The 22,384-nt window shown below is 30.6% G+C and overlaps 2 protein-coding genes across 5 annotated transcripts in view; one reads left to right on the top strand and one right to left on the bottom strand.

Annotated features, from left to right (window-relative positions):
• The window catches only part of LOC127725725 (DNA topoisomerase 2-binding protein 1-like), a 39,600-nt gene extending 22,198 nt beyond the window's left edge, over positions 1-17,402 (bottom strand). For 2 of the 3 annotated variants that reach the window (XM_052232912.1, XM_052232913.1), the window contains exons 1-23: positions 17,298-17,402; positions 15,146-15,268; positions 14,548-14,690; positions 12,676-12,721; positions 12,129-12,215; positions 11,459-11,566; positions 10,868-10,941; positions 10,423-10,550; positions 9,668-9,733; positions 9,211-9,378; positions 8,509-8,744; positions 8,044-8,117; positions 7,482-7,571; positions 6,846-6,968; positions 6,168-6,310; positions 5,665-5,766; positions 5,059-5,166; positions 4,749-4,858; positions 3,542-3,654; positions 3,250-3,309; positions 2,240-2,368; positions 1,250-1,784; positions 759-884 (exon numbers count right to left, since the gene is read on the bottom strand). In XM_052232912.1, coding sequence (XP_052088872.1) covers positions 759-884; positions 1,250-1,784; positions 2,240-2,368; positions 3,250-3,309; positions 3,542-3,654; positions 4,749-4,858; positions 5,059-5,166; positions 5,665-5,766; positions 6,168-6,310; positions 6,846-6,968; positions 7,482-7,571; positions 8,044-8,117; positions 8,509-8,744; positions 9,211-9,378; positions 9,668-9,733; positions 10,423-10,550; positions 10,868-10,941; positions 11,459-11,566; positions 12,129-12,215; positions 12,676-12,721; positions 14,548-14,690; positions 15,146-15,238 — 2,862 coding nt within the window. In that variant the 5' untranslated portion in view covers positions 15,239-15,268; positions 17,298-17,402. The remainder of the gene's footprint in view (positions 1-758; positions 885-1,249; positions 1,785-2,239; positions 2,369-3,249; positions 3,310-3,541; positions 3,655-4,748; positions 4,859-5,058; positions 5,167-5,664; positions 5,767-6,167; positions 6,311-6,845; positions 6,969-7,481; positions 7,572-8,043; positions 8,118-8,508; positions 8,745-9,210; positions 9,379-9,667; positions 9,734-10,422; positions 10,551-10,867; positions 10,942-11,458; positions 11,567-12,128; positions 12,216-12,675; positions 12,722-14,547; positions 14,691-15,145; positions 15,269-17,297) is intronic. The other variant, XM_052232914.1, reaches the window with a different exon arrangement.
• Positions 17,403-17,561: 159 nt separating this feature from the next.
• LOC127725724 (SWI/SNF-related matrix-associated actin-dependent regulator of chromatin subfamily E member 1-like) overlaps positions 17,562-22,384 on the top strand; it is a 30,030-nt gene continuing 25,207 nt past the window's right edge. The window contains exons 1-4 of one of the 2 annotated variants that reach the window (XM_052232910.1): positions 17,562-17,619; positions 19,997-20,062; positions 20,428-20,453; positions 21,015-21,089. In XM_052232910.1, the coding sequence (XP_052088870.1) occupies positions 20,014-20,062; positions 20,428-20,453; positions 21,015-21,089 (150 nt within the window). In that variant the 5' untranslated portion in view covers positions 17,562-17,619; positions 19,997-20,013. The remainder of the gene's footprint in view (positions 17,620-19,996; positions 20,063-20,427; positions 20,454-21,014; positions 21,090-22,384) is intronic. The other variant, XM_052232911.1, reaches the window with a different exon arrangement.

Here is a 22,384-nt window from a genome sequence, read left to right as displayed (position 1 = left end):
TGCAATAACATCGAGTATGTCTTGGCAAGAACTACTGTTGTATAAAATCAGAGTGGCGAAATTTCATGATTTTTTGTTTCACATGTAAACAAATGTTTTATATTTGACAGGGCTATCACAGAATTTCATTGCAAAAAATGTAATAATGATTTTGTGTTATTACAAACTTTTTTAATTCAAAATCAAATTTCATAACTTTTCTAAAAACTCATCAAAGATACTAGGTGAGTAAATAAGATAACAATGATATATAGATTTCCCTGTATTATCAATTAATCTCCCTAAAGGTTGAGCTATAAATCAATTTGCATATACTTTGCCAGTCATAGTTCAATATTTAATGTTGATAGCAGCTTTTATAGAAACTTTATTATGAAAACATCGTTTTTCCTTTATAAATAATAACCAAGGTTATTCAAACAACTTTGTACATTGTTATGCAGAGAACTATTCCATTTAAGTTTACCTCCAAGTTGGGGAATTCACATTTTGTAATAATATTTTGTTTGGGTATAACTGGCCCATTTTCTATAATAGGCATACGTTCATTTGGTCTATTGGTGGAGATAAAAAAAAAAAGGGGGAAAATACACAACATTTAGTTCTTAATTATGGAATTTTCGTATTACACCAACCAAAATACTTCATCTCACTAAGTATTTCCATAAACATAAGCATTTCATGAAAATTAAGGAACAACAAAATACACTTCATGTCTCAGGGCTATATGGCGAATGATAAAAAATATCAGCATTTACCGTAAGATCCCATTTTGGTCTGAATTCCTTTGTAGGATCCAGGAATCTTCCTGGTGAGGGAGAATTTATGCTGGCTCTTTTGGAAGAGTTCTTTGGTGTAGCCTCAAAATCATCATTTTGTAATGCCTGGAATAGAAAGTCATCTATATAGAGATATGTATTCTTTCACATAGTCTATAAAAAAAGGTATAAAACATCCCCACTCCCATTGTTGTATTTATCAGATAAAAAAAATATATCTAGATGCATTTTGTAAACTTGAAGTTAATTAGTAACACTGTACCAAGTCAGGAATATGGCAGTTGTTATCACACAGTCTGTTTCTATGTATGTTGGCGTTTGCTTTTGTTGTAGTTCAGTGTTTCTGTTGTTCCGTTGTTTTCAACCTATGAAATTAGGAGAAAAATATGTGTTCTTAACCTATTCAGTTTGTAAATGAATCACTCAAATTTACAAAGTTACCAAATTCTAGTAAATCAATTCTATAATACCTTTACTCTCTGATTTACAACTTTTGGTTGGACAGGAATAGGTTCTTTTTTCTGATGAACATTTTCTTTCTGACTCTCTTGAAAAGGTTTAGGATTATTTGTTGATACTGTGTCTAAATTTTCTTCATCTCTTATATTTTCTTTGCTCTTGTCTGCAGGTAATGCACTGTCAATTGTCATTTCAGAATTAAAACCTTCCATGGCCTCCATTGTTTCCATGCCAACAGAAAGATTACCACTTCCACGTTTTGAAATGTCTTTATGTTTAGAATTTGCTATAGAATCACGCTTTGAATTATTTGCTTGGACTTCTTGTTCATAATTGTTTACTTTTTTATCAGTTAGTTCACTGGCTTTGTTGTCTCCCTTTATTGTGCTTTCTTGTTTGAGAGATTCATTTCTATCATTTAAAATTGCATTTGGGACAGTTTTATTAAGTTCTGGTTCATTCTCTTCTGCAGTATTTAGTTGGTTATCAATGAGATATTTTTCTATTGGCTCTGGTTTTCCAGATTTGGCACATGCTAAAATCCACCTAAAAGTATTCAAATGAAGATAAAAACAAACTCCTAAACTTACAAAAGGTCAATTATTGAATAATTGAAATATATCTCAAATACAAACGAATTAGTTAAAAGATTGTTTGATAGTTGCTTGATTTATGTCCAGTGGTAAATATGAATTGGTTAAAAAAAACCTGTCCTTTCTAATGCAAGAAATGATATCATAATGATACCTTTAAATATCCCATTGGCATTCGTTAGAACTCTTTTGAGATGCTCTGTGATACATAAATAATGCTTCTATTAATTCTACCCCTGCTAAAAGAACCTGTAAGGGGAAAAAACAAATTGCTTCATGGAAAATTTGAAATTCATCCACCAAAATTTGATAGAAGTAACCTTACAAACATTTATGGAAAAATTCTTGAAAAACCTTGCCTCTCACTATATATTAACATATATATAGTACTGGACAAATTGCACATACATTTTAGATAATGCTGGTATTCCCCAATTTTTGGCAGCAGTGTACTTTTGACCAGAGGCCTCCTTGGTTATCAAATGAGTTGTAGGCAAAAGTCCTTTTTTGGCATTTCTCACAAAATATTCCTGAGTTCTGTAAGAAAATAATACTACACTATACATATTGTAATGAAAATAAAAATACAAACCATATACATATATATAAATATATAAATAAATTGACGATGATGTATTGATGGTTAATGTCCTGTGATTAATATTACATGCATATCAGGAAAAAAAAATGTTAATGTGATATTGATACTAATATGAATCCTCTTTTGAACAAGAGTTAGATCTTTAAAGTTTAAATTCACAAGGTAACAGTTCACAGGAAGACATGTCATCCTTCCAAAACATATTATTCAAATTCTGAGATGATGGATCTTTGCTATTATTCCTAAATAATGTGTGCTAAGCAAAGATACAGCAAATACCAACTTTCAGATCTTTGGTTTGACAATATATTAATGCCTTGGATTGAACCTATAACTTTCCAAATTCCTCTAGGGGTGAACTCTACAATGAGTTCATTAAATTGGTTTATAAATTGAAACAAAAGAATGTCATAAAGTTAAATGGACAGGATAATATCCCTGATGAGCATACTGATATTAGCTTTTAATCTGCCTTTATTACTTGATTTCGTGGTTTTAGTAATAGCCTTAACATCTTCAGGAAATTTTTATTTCATTGAACATATCAATTGTGTGACAAGGTCTCCTCATGATCAACCTACATTCAATTTTTTTTTATTCTAAGTAAAACTGGGCAAAAGATATTAAAAGTATTTGCAAATTTTAAAAGCTGCTAATAGAAAAGTTATACCCAAAACTCCAATATCCCACTTTTGTAGCAGTTGAGACAAAAGTTATAATTTGTATCCAATGAATATAATTGTTAGTTATTGTTTTCATCTTTCCGAGTTGGTACTTTAAAGCAAAATTCTTTTTTCATACTGAGTAATGAACTTACTGAGCACCTATACACTGGGCTATATGCATCAGACATTCCTTTTCTGTTCCAAACCAACCACTGAAACACAATATACATATCTATTTATTGCAGATGTAAGTATTTTCTGGAATTGTTAGTCAAAGTATATAAATGATTACTTATATTCACTTTTGCACATGATTCTAATACTTACACACATTTTAAAAGCTTTTGCATATACCTATGTAAATTCTGTATTGTTTTTACATTACCATTATAAACCAATGATTAATATAATTCCTTATCACTTTCCAATCCTTAACTGACTCACCTGAATGATAAAATACAGTCCATCAATGGATTATCTTCAATGTTGATATCAACAGGAGAAAACAGTGGATTACTACTAACTGGTAAAAGTGTGTCAGATTCCGCACACATTTGCTGTAATCAATAGACATATATTAATATGCACTATCCTAGCAATATCATAGAAAATAAAAAGTAATCAAAATTTTTTTTTAAAAATCCTGCAATTGTGCTTACCTTTTAATTGTAAAAGAGTAATATATCATTATACATGTATTCCTTTGACATATGCATTTTCCATTCTTGCACTTTAAAATCAGTTTCTTTGAAGATTTTTCAATCTATATATAGTACTTTTATCTCTTTACTCAAGGTCACTTAGAAAGACAAAATTTTTGGTAGCTAATTTTTAGTTTAGAAATTAAAAAAAACATACACTTAAAAGGCCATTCAAGTATTGCTTGTTTCTCAATTGTTTAATTTAGTTTTGTGCAGGCAGATGTTTTCATTTATTAGTCATATACATGGTGTTTAAAACCATCATGGATATAGTTTTTAATCTTTTGAAATTCTTCTGGTTCAAATAGATTATTTTGAATACAAGAAATTAGACTTACATTAGAATTGTCCAATAAGTGTGTATTATCTGAATGAAATGAATGGAACACAAAATTACCTTGTTAACGACATTTATTGTGTGTAGAAAATAGTTTATATGATTTTGTTAAAAAGTCTCAATTGAGCTATGATTGATTGCTTATTCAATTTTGTCTAGAATATGCATGAAACTTTTTGCTCTGTACATCCAACAAATAATTGAAGCTATAACAATTATCTCCCTTAGATATTTTTTTCAAAATAAAAATTATGTCTATTAATTAATAGAAGTGCTATCGAAAACTTTTTTTTTTCAAACAAGAAGTAAAAAAAATTCAAGTATTTATATGTTCAACTGTATGTAATGTTAGTGGTTGCAAAATTTAAATCTGCACTCAAAATAATAAGTGAGAATCAGATGTTTCATTCAGAACTAAGGGAGATAATTGTCTATAGCTATATTAATAGCTCCAACTGTAGATTTACAGAAAGTGATAATATGAAGTTGCCTAAACATGGTCCAAAGTTTCATTTTTGATAGAAAACTTTCAAATGCAATATACCTCAAATCTTCTGTTTTAAGGATTGTAAAAACCCTTTATTTATAAAGAAAATCATAATCGAATACAAACCAGCCAAGTACTGGTTGCTATTTCTCCAACTGTTTTGTCCACAGGAAATCCATCAACAGGAACAACTCCATAATCTGGTACCAGTCTGGTGTTTCCCTGATAAACCTTTCCTGAAAATTTAATTTAGTTGAGTTGTAATAAAGTCATCCACAAAAAAGATAAACATTGCATAAGAATATAACATAATGCATCGCAAATGACTAGTGTTTAGGGGCTTTGCTTTATCATTAATAATCTGATACAAATGTTTTAGAAATGACAGCTTCAGCAACAACCTACAAGTGTATGATAATTCTAATTTAAAACAAACCTCCTTCCTCATTTACAAATTCTGTTAATGGAGTATGTTGCTCTTCCTCAAATCCAAAAAACATAAATGACTTCCCTGTAAACACCTTTTTCTGTGTCTGACTGTCACCTAAAGTAGTGTATTAAAAATATCAAGATTATTTCATGGGTAAATCATCATTGGCTTTATATTAATTGATAACAAAATTCTATGGTAGTCATTGATAAGCATTTTTAAAAATTTTATATTCAGTAGGTCATGCAAAAAACAGGGATGAAAAAAAAAGATATTTTGAACAAACTACATAAGAACTTATGTCCGGTACACATGTAGTTAAATTAATATAAAACAGTGCATACTGTGAAAGTACTTTTATTCATGGGGTACCAATTTTTGTGGTTTTCGTGGATGGCTTTATCCACGAATTTAAAAGTCCAACAAAATATAACAACTGTTGTCCAAATCAAGACATAGAAAGATCCGTTTCTTAATTGAGAAAATAATGTTATCAGGTATTGATTTTTTAAGCCTTTTGTAATACACTTCCTGGAAAACAAATTACTGCAAAACATCAACTTCACAATGACTGAATTCAGTAATAAAACAGGACAAACAATACAAACTTACCATTAGGATTTTGAGTCATTTCATTTTCCTCTATTTCTACAGGTTTTTGCTCTATTGTCGTAGGTTTGTCTTCATCTTTCATGGTTTTATCTTGCGTATTTTCTAAAATTTACAATTTAAGAAATTATTCTTGAACATTTTTAAACCAACATAATAGCATCATGTAAATGGGAAGTAATGCCACCACAGCCTTTATTCCTGCCTAACGTGAAACTGCTTAATCTTAAAAAATAAAAGAAGAATGTGTCTGAGGACAGAATGCAACAGCTCAAGCTTTGTAATTTTCCAGGTTTAAAGGGGGCATCACTCTAGAATGGTACATGACTCACTGCCTTAATTCCAACTCTGTCTGCGTGTTGTAGTTATTAGCATTGTGTATGAGTTTCATATAATTTGGATGAGGAAAACTTTAAGAGTGCGGAAACGAAAATGGGACAGAAGGAAAGAACGAAGGATGGTACAAGATTTTGGGACATCAGTGACTATGTGTATTTATACCATACCTCCCATTGGCTGTATAAGATACTGTGACATAATATCCATTTCTTCTTCTTCCTTGTGATCATCCTCATCAGGTTTTATCTTTTCTGGTTCTAAAGTCTTGTTTTGAATACTGTCTTTTCTTTCAAGTTTCTTCTGTTTGCTGCTGAAAAAATATCATAAAAAAAACTTAATAATAAATAGTACTTATAGTACCAGACTTAAAAACCAGTTTATATGAGTCAAAAAGGCTTTCTGTATTTTAAATTTACAGATCCACAAACTCATATCAACAGTTTCTCTGTATTTACAACATTTCTGATTCTTTTATTGACTATTCAAATTCAATATCATCATTGTAGAAGATGTGGTACTATTTCATATGTGATTAAGTCAAATATGTATATCCTAAATCTAACATGAAAAAATTCTGGATAATCTTAACAAGTGACTGTATGACTACTAAGGTTTTCATCACATGTAGAGGCCATTAGCAATGAAACCTTCTACTAAACAGTAGACAGATAACTATATGTCTGAGTTAACTATATAAAATTTGCCCAGCTAAAAAAGTGAATAATCTGCATTTGGATTAGTAAACACAGTTCATGAAATTGAGAACAAACAGTGTGTACAAGACTTACACTATATATATATATGTATTAGATGAAATTGAGAACTAGAGTATGTACAAGACTTACACTGTTAATTTAGGTGATTCTGATTCAGCTGGAGGTAGATCTAGGCATGAGAATGGTGCTTCATCCACTGTTCTACCATTACGGTAACATTCTGCAAGCCAGGCAGGAGAAACAACCTGTGGTCTATCAATATAACAAGTAAATATCAATGAATTTTGAACTTGAAATCAGTTTCACAGAAATTTATTTAAAATATGATATTTTTTCTTTCCAGTAATTAATCAGTCCCAGGCCTAATTTTGAAGTTAAAAGTAAAACTGGAAATGCAGGGATTAGTGTTGAACCTGATGTCAAGTTTTATAAATAATGCAGGTAGTTTGCATAATAAAACAGTCTTGAACTGATTAGACTTCTTATTTTAGTTTTGCCTATACAAAGAATTCTTCAAATATCAATGTGCAATGGAGAAATAAACATTACTGCCACTTCATATTAACTTTGGTGCATAGTTGTCTCCTTGGCAATCATACAACATCTCCTTATTTTTATATTAGTATATTGTTAAAGGTCCAAAGTTGAACTGGTTTACTTGTACTTGCAGCAATGTCTTATCATACAAATTGAAATCAGAAGTGTACTGTCATACAAATCATTTATAAATAAGATTTTAAAATTTTATTCTTTATAAACATTTACCTGAAAGTGTTTGTAGTTAGTAATTCAATATCTCTGTCAATTCTTACTCCCAGTATGACATGAGTGACAGCTTCATTTAACTGGTTAAGTCTGAAATCAATATGTAATGGAAACAGATGACGATGATTAAAGAAGACTGATAACATTGACTCCAGATATGTATTGAGATAAATAGTATACCAAAGCACACAACCATTACCTACTTTGTTACTGTGTATTGATAAATAGTTTCTTTTCAACATTACTATCTATTTCTTTGTCAAACTATTAGTTTCATCAAAACAACACACTGAATAAAGTTTGTGGTTTTTCAGTGTTAAAAGCTTTTGTTTATGAATTTTCTGTGCTTAAAGCATGTTGTATGCATTTTTCTACTTTCCGTGTAAAAAATGTAGAGCAAGGCAACATGAGAGTTGTACTGTATAAGATGTGGCGAAATATCATTGATAAATCATCCTTGGTTTCCATGAAATGAATATAACACAATTTTATTCACATTTACATACTATGCATAGAAATGTAGTGATAACTTATCATATCTCAAACTATATTTAATACTCACCTTGTAGCACCACCAGCATTTATCACTTTTTTCATTTTTTCAAGGTCTTGTCCGCAAAAACCACTCAAGTAAATCTAAAAATATTGATTATGACATATTATTTATATGTTTATCATCATTTATAATGACAATTCTTTGATAACTATTGAATCTGTGTTCTTGAGATTAACAATTAAATTAGGTCATTGGTAGGTGATTTAGGAAAAACTCTATATAGGGTATTGATAAAAAGGAATCATACTGTGGATTCATTATTATTGGTTGGTACTAAGTTCCGTTGGTCTGGTTCGTAAATTGCAAGTTTCCAATATTTTTGAACGTAGAATTTGTCAAAAGCATGAATCAGGTATCCATAAAAGATTTTTTTCTTAATACATGAAAATTGAACACACATTTTATTTAATATGAAGAGCTATGGTGATATTTGGTAAAGATCACAGGTAGTTTTATATGTATATCAATTACCTTACAACCATCAAGGAATAGATCTGAAGGTGGACGTGTCAGATCTATGGTTTGTAGTGATGATTCGATATGATCATTCTTCTGAGCTTGTGTCTCACTGAATGTAGTCATGTCAGATCTTGTTGTAGCAGCTGTATCATTCATTCTTGTCATGGCAGCTGTCTCATTTACCTGATAGTTACCTATCATGGAGATGTTAGAGATGCTGCTGATGTCAGCAATACTAGAAACTCTATCTGCAAATAGAAAATTATGCATGTTTTATTTTTCCAATTTGCATATTTTTTTCCAGAAACCTTTGTATCCACATTACAAATGATGCAATTAAAAATTTAAAACAAAGCAGAACTTCAAATTTACTTACTGAATCTTCTTTATGAGGATCTTTCATAGCTTAAATAGTTGACAAATATATTCCTGATTGCCTTTGTTTCTTATAACTAGTTTTTAAAATGTCATGTTTTTCACCTGAATAAGTTTATATTTAAAAGCAGATATGACTTTGTAACACAAATGCATTTTGAGTTCAGATACTTGCCAATGCCAATTAAAAATTTTCCTTTGCCAAAAATATCAATTGCAAATGTACAATAAAGGACTAAAGCTGACTATATGGTATGGGTACTACTTTTATATTTAATACTTTACAATCTCTCTTTCTGAAACAGATAATTTCCATTTATTCAATATTTAATGACTCACTTTTTGCTTTTCCCTTCTCCGGTGTAGATGTCTTTACCCCTGAATCCCTACTGCCTTCTAATCCATATTTACTCTCATCAAGACAGTAGCCTTTCTCTACAGAATCATACAACCATTCAGACTTGATAATATGCATCTTCCATTTCCTAGCAAACTCGTATTTCTGACCTGAAGTCAAAAGATAAAGATATGAATATATCAGAAAAAATTTGACTGAGAAACATATTTTACCACCATTAAAAATGCAAACAATTAGCTCATTGTTTATGTACGAGTTAAGTCCCAATACATATTTCATGCAAAATTTTGATTTTCTCCCATTTTAGTTATTCCAGGGATAGGATCATTTACAGTAAAATCTTATTCCAATATAATACGGGGGTTTGGCAAAATTTTTAATCAAATATGTAATTACCTCATATATTTATTCAAAAGATAAGTTGTGAAATGATTTTACCTTTAGGTTTATTGATGATGAGATGAGTACACTCTTTGACCTTCATTTCACCTGTATATTTGCCACCTGAAAAAGTACAAACATCTTAATATAAAATTGTGTTTGACAAACTAAGAATATCTAATATTCAAGCCTAATGGCTAGAAAGAGTATGTCAAGCTCGTTATTTGTTGCATTCAGTACTAAAATTAAGTCTTGAATTTTAATGCTTATATTTATGGTACAGTTTTTAGGATTTTTAATAGGCAACCAATGAATATAAAAAAATACAAAATGATAGGCTCATGTGGTTAGAAGCAATCGATGTTGAAGAATGTGTTGATGAAATCTATGACTTTTACCATTCAAAAATAAAATATTTAAATCAAATAATACAATTTTTCTTCTTTAAAAACAGATATATGAAATTTAACCATGTATGAATCCATCAATGTGAGAAATGTAAGTTCTCTTCAAATACTGTAACAACCATAATATGAAGACTGATGTATGTTCATTAAGATAAGGAAAATGATTTTTGATAAGTTTATACATTTTATGAAACTTAAATGAGAGAACACTTACAGAAAATTCTAATTCTGATATTTTTCACTATAATACAAGATCGAAAGATGAAAAAATCTGTATCCAGAGAATGACATCAAAACTATAGGATGAAAGTTGAACTTTGCTTAAGTTATGGTAATTTGAAAATGGGAACTTAAAAAAATGTCAGAAATACTTATTTTATGTACAACAATAGTAATATAAGTTACCCTCTGCCTCTATCATGGTCTTCATTTCTCCTCGTTCTGTTGAATCAAACCCAGAAACTGTTATAACCAATCCATAGAATACAGGACACGAGCATTCATGAAACTGAACATCAGCACCGTGGATATGTCTGTAAATATAAATCAAATATTGTTCCAAACAGTAATACATATTCAAATCAATAACATAGAATCTAGTTTTTCAGGCTCCTTTCAAAATTTCAAAACACTTTTAGATCCAAATTCTGAACAGGTCAGCAAGACATTCTACATAGGATATCACTGAAATATCAAACATCGGTATATTAACTTTTAGAGGTATCTCTGAATTATTATATAATTCCAATAAAATTGTAAATATCTTATGTCGTACTAAAGTTAAATAAATACAATAATCATCATAGTTTTAGCATTACAGTACATATACAACAGGAGTTATAATACATACCCATCTGATGACTTCTCCCACACCTTTTCCACCCATAATGGTAACATGATCTGTTTTCCAAGGTCACCTGAAACCTGAAATATTTTTCAATGATATGTCACTTTAGATATTATATAATGATTTAATGCACAGAGTTTAAAATATAATTTCTTGGTTCATATATATATTTCCCTATGTACATAAAATGAAGACATTTATAATAAAATTCCTAATAATTCATATGAATCTTCCAGAACCACACAGGTAACATGTCCATCCTGGTTTATGTATTTCATCATTCCTACAATGTCAGCCTTTATCTCCAACACCACCATATGACAAATTTTAATAGATGTAAAATTCCACTGATTATTTTCTTTGTTTTTTTTTATTCAAATCATCAATGAATTTCTAGGTCTCCTAATTCTAGTGTCGATCTTCTTCATAAAGCATGATGCATCAACTAACAAAAGGCCTTTCCTCTATGATTTATTGTAGCTTACATATTGACTTGGATTACAAATCTTAATAGGAGCAAAAGAAAGAATGAACAAATAAATGGACTAAAGGCGCTATCCTAAACAATACTGTGTTGGACGAGGGGATAATTACCTGGTATTTTTTACTGCCAACTTCTCCTGTGACAAGGTGTGTGACTTGATCTGTTAAAGTTTTACTTGCTTCTCCACCCATCATTTCCACTTTCTTGTGAAGTTCTTCCTAAAATATGAAGAAAAAAAAATGAAAATTTCATAACTTCTGTCTGTCATTAGTTATATAATCTTTCACAAATTCATATACCTGTCTTTCAATTATATGGGTCATAATTCTTGTAAAAAAATCACTGTTATATATATGCATATCAATATAGATAACAATGCACCATAATAAGAGATTTCATCAAGTTGCAAACCAACCTGACATAAAATGTAGATTTTGTATTCACAATCTTCTGGTTGTCTACAGAAAATATGAACCAATCAATACAAGTAGAATGTTTTAATATTCAAGGTAATGCATGCAATTGTATCTTCTTTAAATGCCCTAGCTATATACACCTGATCATAGTATAACTGCTATATTTCTTTTTATGTTCTTGAAATACTGTTTTGGTAGTGATCTCATTTTCCTTATTCATGTGTGTTTTGCATCTGTTCTATTTCAGTTTTGTCTTATTTTTCATAACAAATTCACTTTCAGTCAATCCTAGAGAAATTATATCCCACTTTCATATAAAAAACTGAACTAAAAGGCTGTTTTACTACATTTAAAAGTACTTTACCCTAATCTCTTTATCTAGGTTTGAGCAACAAACAACAAGGTCTTTCATGGCTAAGTTGAAAATTGGAGTCGATCTTCGTGGAATGTCCTGTTATATGAAAAATAAAAAGAAACCTGTTTACAATTGTAATGTTAGGCATGTATGCCAAACAAACATATGAAACTTTCCTCAAGTTAAATTAGTTTTTCACATTTTTCCTTCCTATGAACACTTAAGATTAACTTAGAATAACTAAAAAACGTGTTCATCTGAAATACAGTACCATTTCAGACATGACATTTTCAGGAATTTGTTAGGTCTTTAGAGTACAAATTTTCCTAATGTAAGTAGTAATAAGTAAAACAAACCATGAAATTAAACAGTCTTGTAAGTTTTCCAAGACTATACATACTACTAATGACATTAAATCAATATCAAAATCCCAACCATTTGAATAATGTGAACAAGCCTTGGATGGTTGCCCATGCTGACATTAATATATCAGACATGTATCTGTAGCCCCCTACAAAACATACCAGGCTTTGTACATTTGATAATTCATACATACCAGTTTGTGTTCTAAGGATGATAATATGCACTGGGGACCAAATATTCTACAAATAACACAAAAACACTAATTCATATTGTAATTATATTGTGAGTAATCATTCAATCACTTATTCCAAGTATTCTTAATATTATTAGTTATCATTAAAGCAATTATTCCTAATATTAATTTTATTATGAGTAATCATTAAAGCACTTTTCCCTCACATTAATTATATTGTGAGTAATATATTATTATAATAAAAAAAATCTTCTCTCTTATAACACAAGTAATGAATACCAGTACGGTATTTGGAGTATTTTCCAACTGAATTTGTTTTTAATATAAAATATAACTTTGTCTTTGCTTCTTGCCATGCTAGATGATCACCATCACAAACAGTAGATCATATGGATCTGTTAGTATTTAATGGAAAAGAAAGAATATGGTGTATTCATAATATATAAGTAATACACACTTTCATGTCTTAAAACAAAAAAAATGAAAATATGAAATTCTATTTTTCCTGTACTTATCCAAGAGGCTTGGCCTTTTCCCAATACCAATGAACCTAAAAGACTTTTCAAATTGTAGTTGGAACTCATTTCTTCAAACTGATCAACTTGTAAAAAAATCAGTCCATTTCTAGAGAAATGTTGTTGTTACTATAGAGCAGGTGTATCATAAAAAAAATAGTCCTACCGTCCAATTCAAATGATTGTCTTCTGTTTCTTTTATAAAAAGTACAGGAATGTTAAGTGGAGTCCAGTGTAATTAAATACAATTCAAACACTTGTTTATCACATTGTGAGTACAAAATAATAAGATTTCTAACTAAAATAAATCAAAATCTCTTCATGTTGTCTTTATTTTCTAATAGAAATTTATTGTGCATTTGCATCTGAATATTTCTCGACAGTAGTTGCTACTAAACTTTAACATAAAAAAGGAGATAATGGTGCAGCAAAATTGATAATTAGTGGTGATGTAAAGCATGATCAAAGTTATCTCCCACTATACCATACTTCATCATTTGTCACTGAATTTCACTTATCTTACAGATATTTTTTCAGAAAACATAAAGGTTTGATAACAATTGAAACAATGTTTAGAATAATTCAATTAAGAAATGAATGCTTCTTTTTGTAATTTTATTGGGGGTGTAAAAGTGTTGACATAAGCACATTTTGTATGAATAATTTCATTCTAAAAATGTGTGCACGATCAACACTTTTACAACCCTATCAAATTACTAAAAAAGCATTTATTTCTCATAATAACATTTATATGCTAAGACCATGAAAATAAAGTTTTTCTTTTATTGACGTGTGCACTTTTTTGTGGAAGCACGTGTTATCACGAATGAACATTTCATTTTGATATGAAGGTTAATTTTTGAATGATGTGCAATTGTTGTTAGCCAATCAAAGTAACGGATTCTCTTGAACCATACATATGTAATGTAATTATTTATGAATAATCTTTATGAGAGAACATTTTTATTATACTAAATTGCATAGTTACTATGAGATTCATTTATCAAAACTTCTCAAAAAAAAATTAAGACAAACATTGGAAATTGTATGGTTAGAACATTTTCATTACACTGAAATTTTTCATCATTTGATCAGTTTTAAAGAAACAAATTCAGCTCCCAACATGAAAATTTATTTTTACCCTTTTGTATCTTGAAAGGTAAGAGTCGTTTAGATAAGCACAGTGATATGTTCTTGACCAATGGAAACAGCTTAACAATTCAGAAATCAGTTTTATTTTCAGAGATGCTCTAATGCAAAGTCAATCAATGACCTTTGATATTTTTGATGAACACTGATATCCACATAATTTTTTTGTGACAACCTCCTGTGCATTTGATCAAAACAAAATTTTTACCTGCACTTGAGACTCTGTACATGGTTAAAACCTTCTCCTATAAATTTGTCAAATAAGTAAGCACTGTTCTTTTCTTTCTTTTCAACTTTTAAGCAATCACTTTCAAACATCCACTGTGGTTTAAATCCTTCTTTTTCAAGATTCTATTTAATATAATGCACACAAAATAACAAACAAAAGGCAGAAATAAACAGCAATTTTTCTTTTGAGCTAAGACTTATGAATATGTTAATAGTTTTTCCTATTATACAATGTATTTTAAGATTTTGCCATCTCTTCAAATTATCAACTGTTAAAAAAAAACCCTGACACTAATATTAGACAAACATTAATGCAAGGAAATCTGAAGTATGATTCATGAAAAATTTAATTCAAGTAAAACTAAAGTAAACTGGTATATTCCATTATTTGAATGTCAAACAATTACAGCAACATGTCTGCAGGAAAGCCATAACATCAGAATATGACTAAGGAAACTTGTTTTCATATCTGTAATGAATGCAATTAATGTATTAAAATTTATTTTTAGGGAAATTCCCTATTGCACAAAGATAAAATCGTGAAGCTTTTTTCTAAAATGCTAAGTAAATCTACTTACGGCAAATGCATCAAACATAGCTTTAGTGGCACCATTTCTACCAGAGCTGCCATCTGCTCTGATGCAGTACATTTTAAAGTCCCCTTCAGACATTCTGTATATTATATATACAGGTATCTAAAACTGAAAAATGATTTTAATGAGTTAGGAATAAATGCAAATTCAAAATCTACCTCTTGCTATTTAATTACATGCATTATACTCCAGTTGTCTTGTGTACCTACATCTATTTACCTCAAGAAGTTGCATACAATCCATATCTATGGATAATCTTCACTCTTTTTCATTATGGAAATTCACGAAGAACATTTTTTTTTTCATGCTCGTTAAAAGGGATCACACTGGGCTTAGCTTGTGGGGCAGGTGCCATTGTAATTTCAAATAATTCTGAAATAGAACTTAAACATCCTGCATCCAAAAGAGGTTTTATTCTACTGGCAGAACTTGTAGCCATCCAATCAGTCTTGGATTTTATTGTAAGAGTGGAAAACAAGACAATGATTGTGGTATCCTTACTCTAAATTAGAAAATAGAATAAATGAGGAATGTGTCCATGGGACACAAATGATGCCCCCGCTTGCATATCATATTCAGTTATAAAGGGACATAACTGAAGAACAGTAAAAGTGACGCTACCAAAATTTGTACTTGATCTGAGTTTTGTAATAATAAGTATTGTGTATAAGTTTCATAAAATTTGGTTAAGGCAAACTTAAGTTAGAGAACGGAAACGAAAAATTCGACAATTTTTCCGTTTGTAAAGGGGCATAACTCTAGAACGGTTAAATTGACACCACCAAAATTCAATCTTGATCTGTATTTTGTGGTAATAAGCATTGTGTATAAGTTTCATTACATTTGGTTGAGGCAAACTAAAGTAAGACAACGGAAACGAAAAATTCAGCAATTTTTCCATTTGTAAAGGGTCATAACTCTAGAACGGTTAAAGTGACACCACCAAAATTCAAACTTGATCTGTATTTTGTGGTAATAAGCATTGTGTATAAGTTTCATAACATTTGGTTGAGGCAAACTTAAGTTAGAGAACGGAAAGGAAAAATTCAGCAATTTTTCAATTTGTAAAGGGGCATAACTCTAGAATGGTTAAAGTGATGCCATCAAAATTCAATCTTGATCTGTGTTTTGTGGTAATAAGCATTGTGTATAAGTTTCATAACATTTGGTTGAGGCAAACTAAAGTAAGAGAACGGAAACCAACTATGGGACGTACGTACAGACGGACAAGGGTAAAACTTAATGCCCCCTCCGCTACGGCGGGGCCTGAGGCGTTTTGAATAACATGAGCAACCATCAAGTGTCAAGAGCGACACCTACAGAATACAGATTACTGTGGAGTAATAATATAAGCATTAAGACATAGAAAATGGTACAGGTAAAAGCACAAATGTGAAATCTTCTATAGATCTATAAGCACAGATTCAGGTAAGACAAGCAAACTGGCCCTCCATACATATTTAATGAGATATACTACTCAAAGTTGATTTATCAGTGAATCGATTTATATTAAATTTGATACAATTTGTATATAACTAAGCAGAAATACATATGATCAAAGCCTTATGTGGGCGGATTTACCAGACTGCATCGTATATAAACATTTAAAACACCTTACTATCCTTATTGCTATTTGTCTGTTATAATTTACTGGACATCACAACTTTCCCGTAAAATTTTGATGTCACAAACATAAATTAACACCATATAATGCAAAAGCGATTGCTGTAAGACATCAAGGATTGGTATAGTAAGACTATACAAATCATTAATGACATCAACAGACAACAGCTCAGATCATCAGACTGTCAGATGTCCCAGATTCACAAATAGAGACAAAGTTTTTTTTATGCAACAAAAGTATAAGGAGCAACAGCACTTTACAAAATATGTCCCATCGAAAAAAATAATTTGTTAAAGACCGTAAACCTCTGTATTAATAGGTTATTTACTTGTGAAATATATGTTTTGTATTTTTTCACAGATGAGTTGCTCTGACAGCATGCATACATGTATGTTGTTTGTAAAACTGTCAAAAGTTTGGGAAAATGTAACTGTTTTCAGTGGTTTTGGGACAAAGTTAAAGAGTTATATGTGTTTCTTCAATCAAATTTCTTGAAATCTGTATCATTTTTACCAATGTTTTCATAAAATCTTTTTAGCTAGATCTGTAAACTAAAACTTTCAAAACAAATAAATGTGATTCGGAATTTCGGGGATTTCCGAAAAACCGCCTGCCGTGCAAATCCCGCCGAAAACGTGATATATAAAATATTATAATTTTCTTACAATAATTTAATTTGATACTGTTTTCGTTACCAAAATGTAATAAATTTCACACATATTGTAGTATTGGAAGTAATAAATCTTAACTTTATAAAATTTGTACACATCGCGTCCCGAGATTTAACGAGATTTTATTTTCTTTTGTCAATGCCGAAAAAGTAAAAAATAAAAAGGTAATTATAACCTAAAAATAAACACCCATGTTCAGATTATATGCATGCATTCATGAAAAAAACCAAACTAAATGTTTTAATTTATACTTAATCCACACAATTGGACCGATACTAGTAGATGAACCATCAGAATAATTTGTCGATCAATCGGGTCATCAAGAAATTTATTTCTACCGGTAGCATATATTATCGCAAGAGGATTTTAGAAACCATTATTCTGGCTTGGTAAGAACTGAACAGAATGAAAATGAATATATTGCAGCCATTTGCAGGAAAATAATAGACGTATTTACTGGTGCAGTATTCTTTACAGCCACAACACAAGCCCAAGACTCATTCTTGAAAAATTTTGTATATGTAATATTGGCCGGAAGCAAGTTAACTCGTACCATTGTAAACTCGTACCACGTAAACTCGTACCAAAAAAGTTAACTCGTACCAACGTAAACTCGTACCACTGGGAAGTCGTACCAATCAGAACTCGTACCACTGCAAACTCGTACCATTAAAAATATATTCAAAAATACGAATGTTTTATGATTTTTTTTTGGTAAACTTAATAAAAAAAGTTGAATTACCAATTGAGATTGTCATGTTTAAAAATCGATTTGTATATCCAAACTCTAGACGTGTACGTGCTTTTTTCAAACAAGTCAGCATAAGTTCAGAAAATGACACATTCTCTCCACAGTAAGTCAAAAGTCGAACCCACCCTTGTTTCTATGGTAAAACGCAATACAAATATGAAACAGACTATAGCTTAAAAACTAGTTAAACAATAATTCATTTGTCACCAAAAAATACGGTTTCACATCAAATATCAAGTAAAATTACTGTTTTTGACACTTTTTGAGCACTATGATAAAGAAATGTCGAGATTGTATAGATTGAAATAAACAATTAATTTCCCCATAGGCGACAATGATAGCCTTTTTCGAGATACAGACTTTAGAAAGTTAGAGCCCGCTCCAGTCATGCTTCAGTGATTCCCTATATAATCAACCAAATTTAGCTACAAATTGGTCATTGTAATTTCAAATTATATACAATTTACAGACTTAAGAGGTATTGAGTGAAATTAAAGTATATATTCATCATTAAACACCATTTGAATGCATTTAAATAAGTTGGTACGAGTTTACAATGGTATGAATTTACCGTGGTACGAGTTAGCAGTGGTACGAGTTTGCATTGGTACGAGTTTTTTTTTAGTGGTACGAGTTGACATTGGTACGAGTTTACAATGGTACGAGATAACTATAATTCTATTGGCCTGTACTGTAGTAGAAATTCTTACAGGTCGAAGTAAATTTTACAAGCCAAGGTATTTAGAAATGTTATGTTAACCATGGAGGGGATGAATTGATGATGACAGATGATATCTACTTTATCGCTATTTCAGTATTTGTGAATCTGCACACACTTGAACTATTGAAGTCATACAACAATCACTTCTCTTTTGTTTTGTGGCATCAGACATTGGCAATTATGACGTCAAATTTTACGGGAACCTGTGTGATGTCCAGTAATGGTGGACAAATAGCAATAAGGTGTATATATGAGCAACGGCCAGGCACCATCAGAAAACAGGTCATGGAGATCCCTGCTATTTAAATTATTATAAAGTCTGCTTGAAAAAGGAAAAAAGTAATGTGGTCAATTACAGTCTTCTTGCTTAACCATAGGCCCAGCAGCCCGGGCTTGTAAAATTGCTCTTGGGCCTGTTAAAGTCATCTCTACAGGCCAACAGAATCTAACTAAAATTTTCAAAAAATAGATCTCCAGGCCTGTAGATTTTAAAGTTTATCGTGAAGATTGCAATTACCAAATTGACCAATGACTGATGCCAATCTTGAACCATGACAATTTCTTTGTTTGGTATTGTCAAGCACCTCTATTTTGTGTTTTGATTGTCAATCATGACCAATTAATATAGTCAGGATGGCTTATCCGAAGTGATTTGTATTAGGTCTCATTTGGTAGCTCTTTATATGTCTGTTTACGGGATGTATTATGATATACTGTTGTCAGTTGTCAACATGTTGGACAATAATTCAAAAATGCTTCAACCAATTTTCATGAAATTTTGTTGAAAATGCTCATATCTATTCAATATTGACGTAAGCTCCCTTTCGATTTTCATGAAACTTTAGTGACTGGTTTATATCTATTAAAATAAGCTCCTTTTATTTTTTTCTTATAAATTTCTGATATGACATTGAGGAATTATGGAACTTTATTTGTTAAAAAAGCGATGGGCGTATCATGGACTCATGACGCAGCTCTTTATTACATTATCCATCTATATTTATATAAACATATATCTTGATTTTATACAATGCTATTTTGATAATTTTTAAACGTGTATCTGTTACAGAACTTGTATAGATAGAGATGGCATTACCTAGTATAAGAACTCACACACAAGAGCGACCAGTTACACGTAAGTCAATATAAAAAAGTCATTCATTGATCAAATTTATGGTATTTTAAATGCAATATCCACTGATGTTCATCATGTCTATATCATTTTATTAATTATTTTGCAACATACCTTTTGAAAGAGACTGACATTGCCATGATTAATAATAGTGTAACACAGAAGTTTTTTGTTTTAGTGGAAGGGGGTATTATTTATCATTGTTGAACATTTTAATAGTTTGAACTATAAAAGCTAACTAGCATAACTATGATAACTGTACATATGAGGTAAATGTTTTATGGTAAATTTTCAATCTCTTTTATTTTGTGCTGAATTTTTTGATCAATTTGTATTTTATATCAAACAATAATCTTTTTATATTGCAGCTCAAAGAGGCAGATCTTTTGGATCAGTAAGTTTGAAGTTACACACTAGAAATACTCATACAGATGAAATGATCTGTCATTAAGTTCATGTGTGAATGCTATACTGTGTGGTGCATTTTCAGATTCATTGCTTATCAACATCTGTTTATGGAATCCTTATATTCTTACACATAATTGCCATGTATGAAATTTTAAATCAAGGCTTATAATCAGTAAGCAATAGCTAACATCAACTTGTTTGTCATGAATATATGTGATAAATATTTGGGCTAAGCAAATAACAATTAATCATTCGTCATGTTAAGGCTATTCCATTAAAATGTATGTGGGAGGGTAGAAGGGAAGTTTAATTATTAAATGTGGGTCATGGGTCTTTTTCATTATGCGTCTTTTACCATTATGCAAAATTATCTAAAAAATGGTTCTTGGTTGTAGGGATATTTTGAAAGTCCCTTCCTACCCTCCCACATACATTTTAATGGAATAGCCCTTAAGAAAACAGCAGAAAATGAACTTTTATAAAATGCAAATACTTCACTACTCACATATTTACATCATTTAATATTTTGCTTATTCACTATTTGTAGAATACTGGTAGTCCATTCATAACAACTCCTCATGGCAATCCAAACTTTAACCCTACCAAAGTCAGAGGCGGAGGAGTAAGTATGCATATTTATAAGTGCTTATGTTGTAATGTCAAGGCAGATGTTTTCTTAAACATGTTAAAGCTGTAACAGATTATTAGAAATTATGCTCTGTCAAAGGATTTGTATACTGTGTTTTTTGTTTGATGTTTTTCTGCTTTGTAATGATTTTTATAGTTTGTTCTTATGTTGTGCTGTTACACCACTGTCCCAGGTTAGGGGGAGTATTGAGTGCTCACAAACATGAATAACCCCGCCACATTCTTTATGTGCCTGTCCCACGTCAGGAGCCTGTAGTTCAGTGATTGTCATTGGTTCATGTCTGTCATATTTTTATGTCCCCGCCGTAGCGGTGAGGGCATTAAGTTTTTCCCTTGTCCGTCTGTACGTACTTGTGTACGTCCCAAAATTGGTTTCCGTTCTCTAACTTGAGTTTGCCTCTTTATAAATGGAAAAATGGAAAAAATTTTAGTTTCCGTTGTCTTACTTAAGTTTGCCTCAACCAAATGTTATGAAACTTATACACAATGCTTATTACCACAAAACACAGATCAAGTTTGAATTTTTGTCGCGTCACTTTAACCGTTCTAGAGTTATGCCCCTTTATAAATGGAAAAATTGCAAAATATTTATTTTCTCCTAAATATCAAGTAATTTTTTTTTAAATTGGAGTTATCTCCCTTTGTCCATGATTATAGTTGAATCAACTACAATCAATGCTTTATACAATGCAATGTTTAATTTTGACTTCCACTGATAAAACACAGATCAAGTTGAATTTGGGTAGTGTCACTTTAACCATTATTGAGTTATGCCCCTTTATAAATTGAAAGATTGCAAAACTTTTAGTTTCCATTCTGTAACTTAAGTTTGCCCCAACCAAACATTATGAAACCTATACACAATATTCATTACCACAAAACTAAGATCAAGTACAAATTTTTTGTTTCCGTTTTCTAACTTTAGTTTTCCTCAACCAAATGTTATGAAACTTATACACAATGCTTATTACTACATAATACAGATTAAGTACGAAATTTGGTGGCGACACTTTTACCATTCTTGAGTTATGTCCCTTTATAAACATAAAAATTGCTGAATTTTTTAGTTGTCTCAACCAAATGTTATAAAACTTATACACAACTGTTCTAGAGTTATGCGTGTTTACAAATAGAAAAATTGCTGAATTTTTAGTTTCTGTTCTCTACTTAAGTTAGCCTCAACCAAATGTTATGAGACTTACACACAATGCTTATTACCACAAAACTCAGATCAAGTTCAAATTTGGGTAGCGTCACTTTTACCGTTCT

Source organism: Mytilus californianus, unplaced genomic scaffold (genome assembly GCF_021869535.1).
Source record: "Mytilus californianus isolate M0D057914Y unplaced genomic scaffold, xbMytCali1.0.p SCAF_15, whole genome shotgun sequence".
NCBI classification, from domain to species: Eukaryota; Metazoa; Mollusca; class Bivalvia; order Mytilida; family Mytilidae; genus Mytilus; species Mytilus californianus.
The sequence above is the reverse complement of the archived record's forward strand: the minus strand, read 5'-3'. Positions and strand labels throughout refer to the sequence as shown.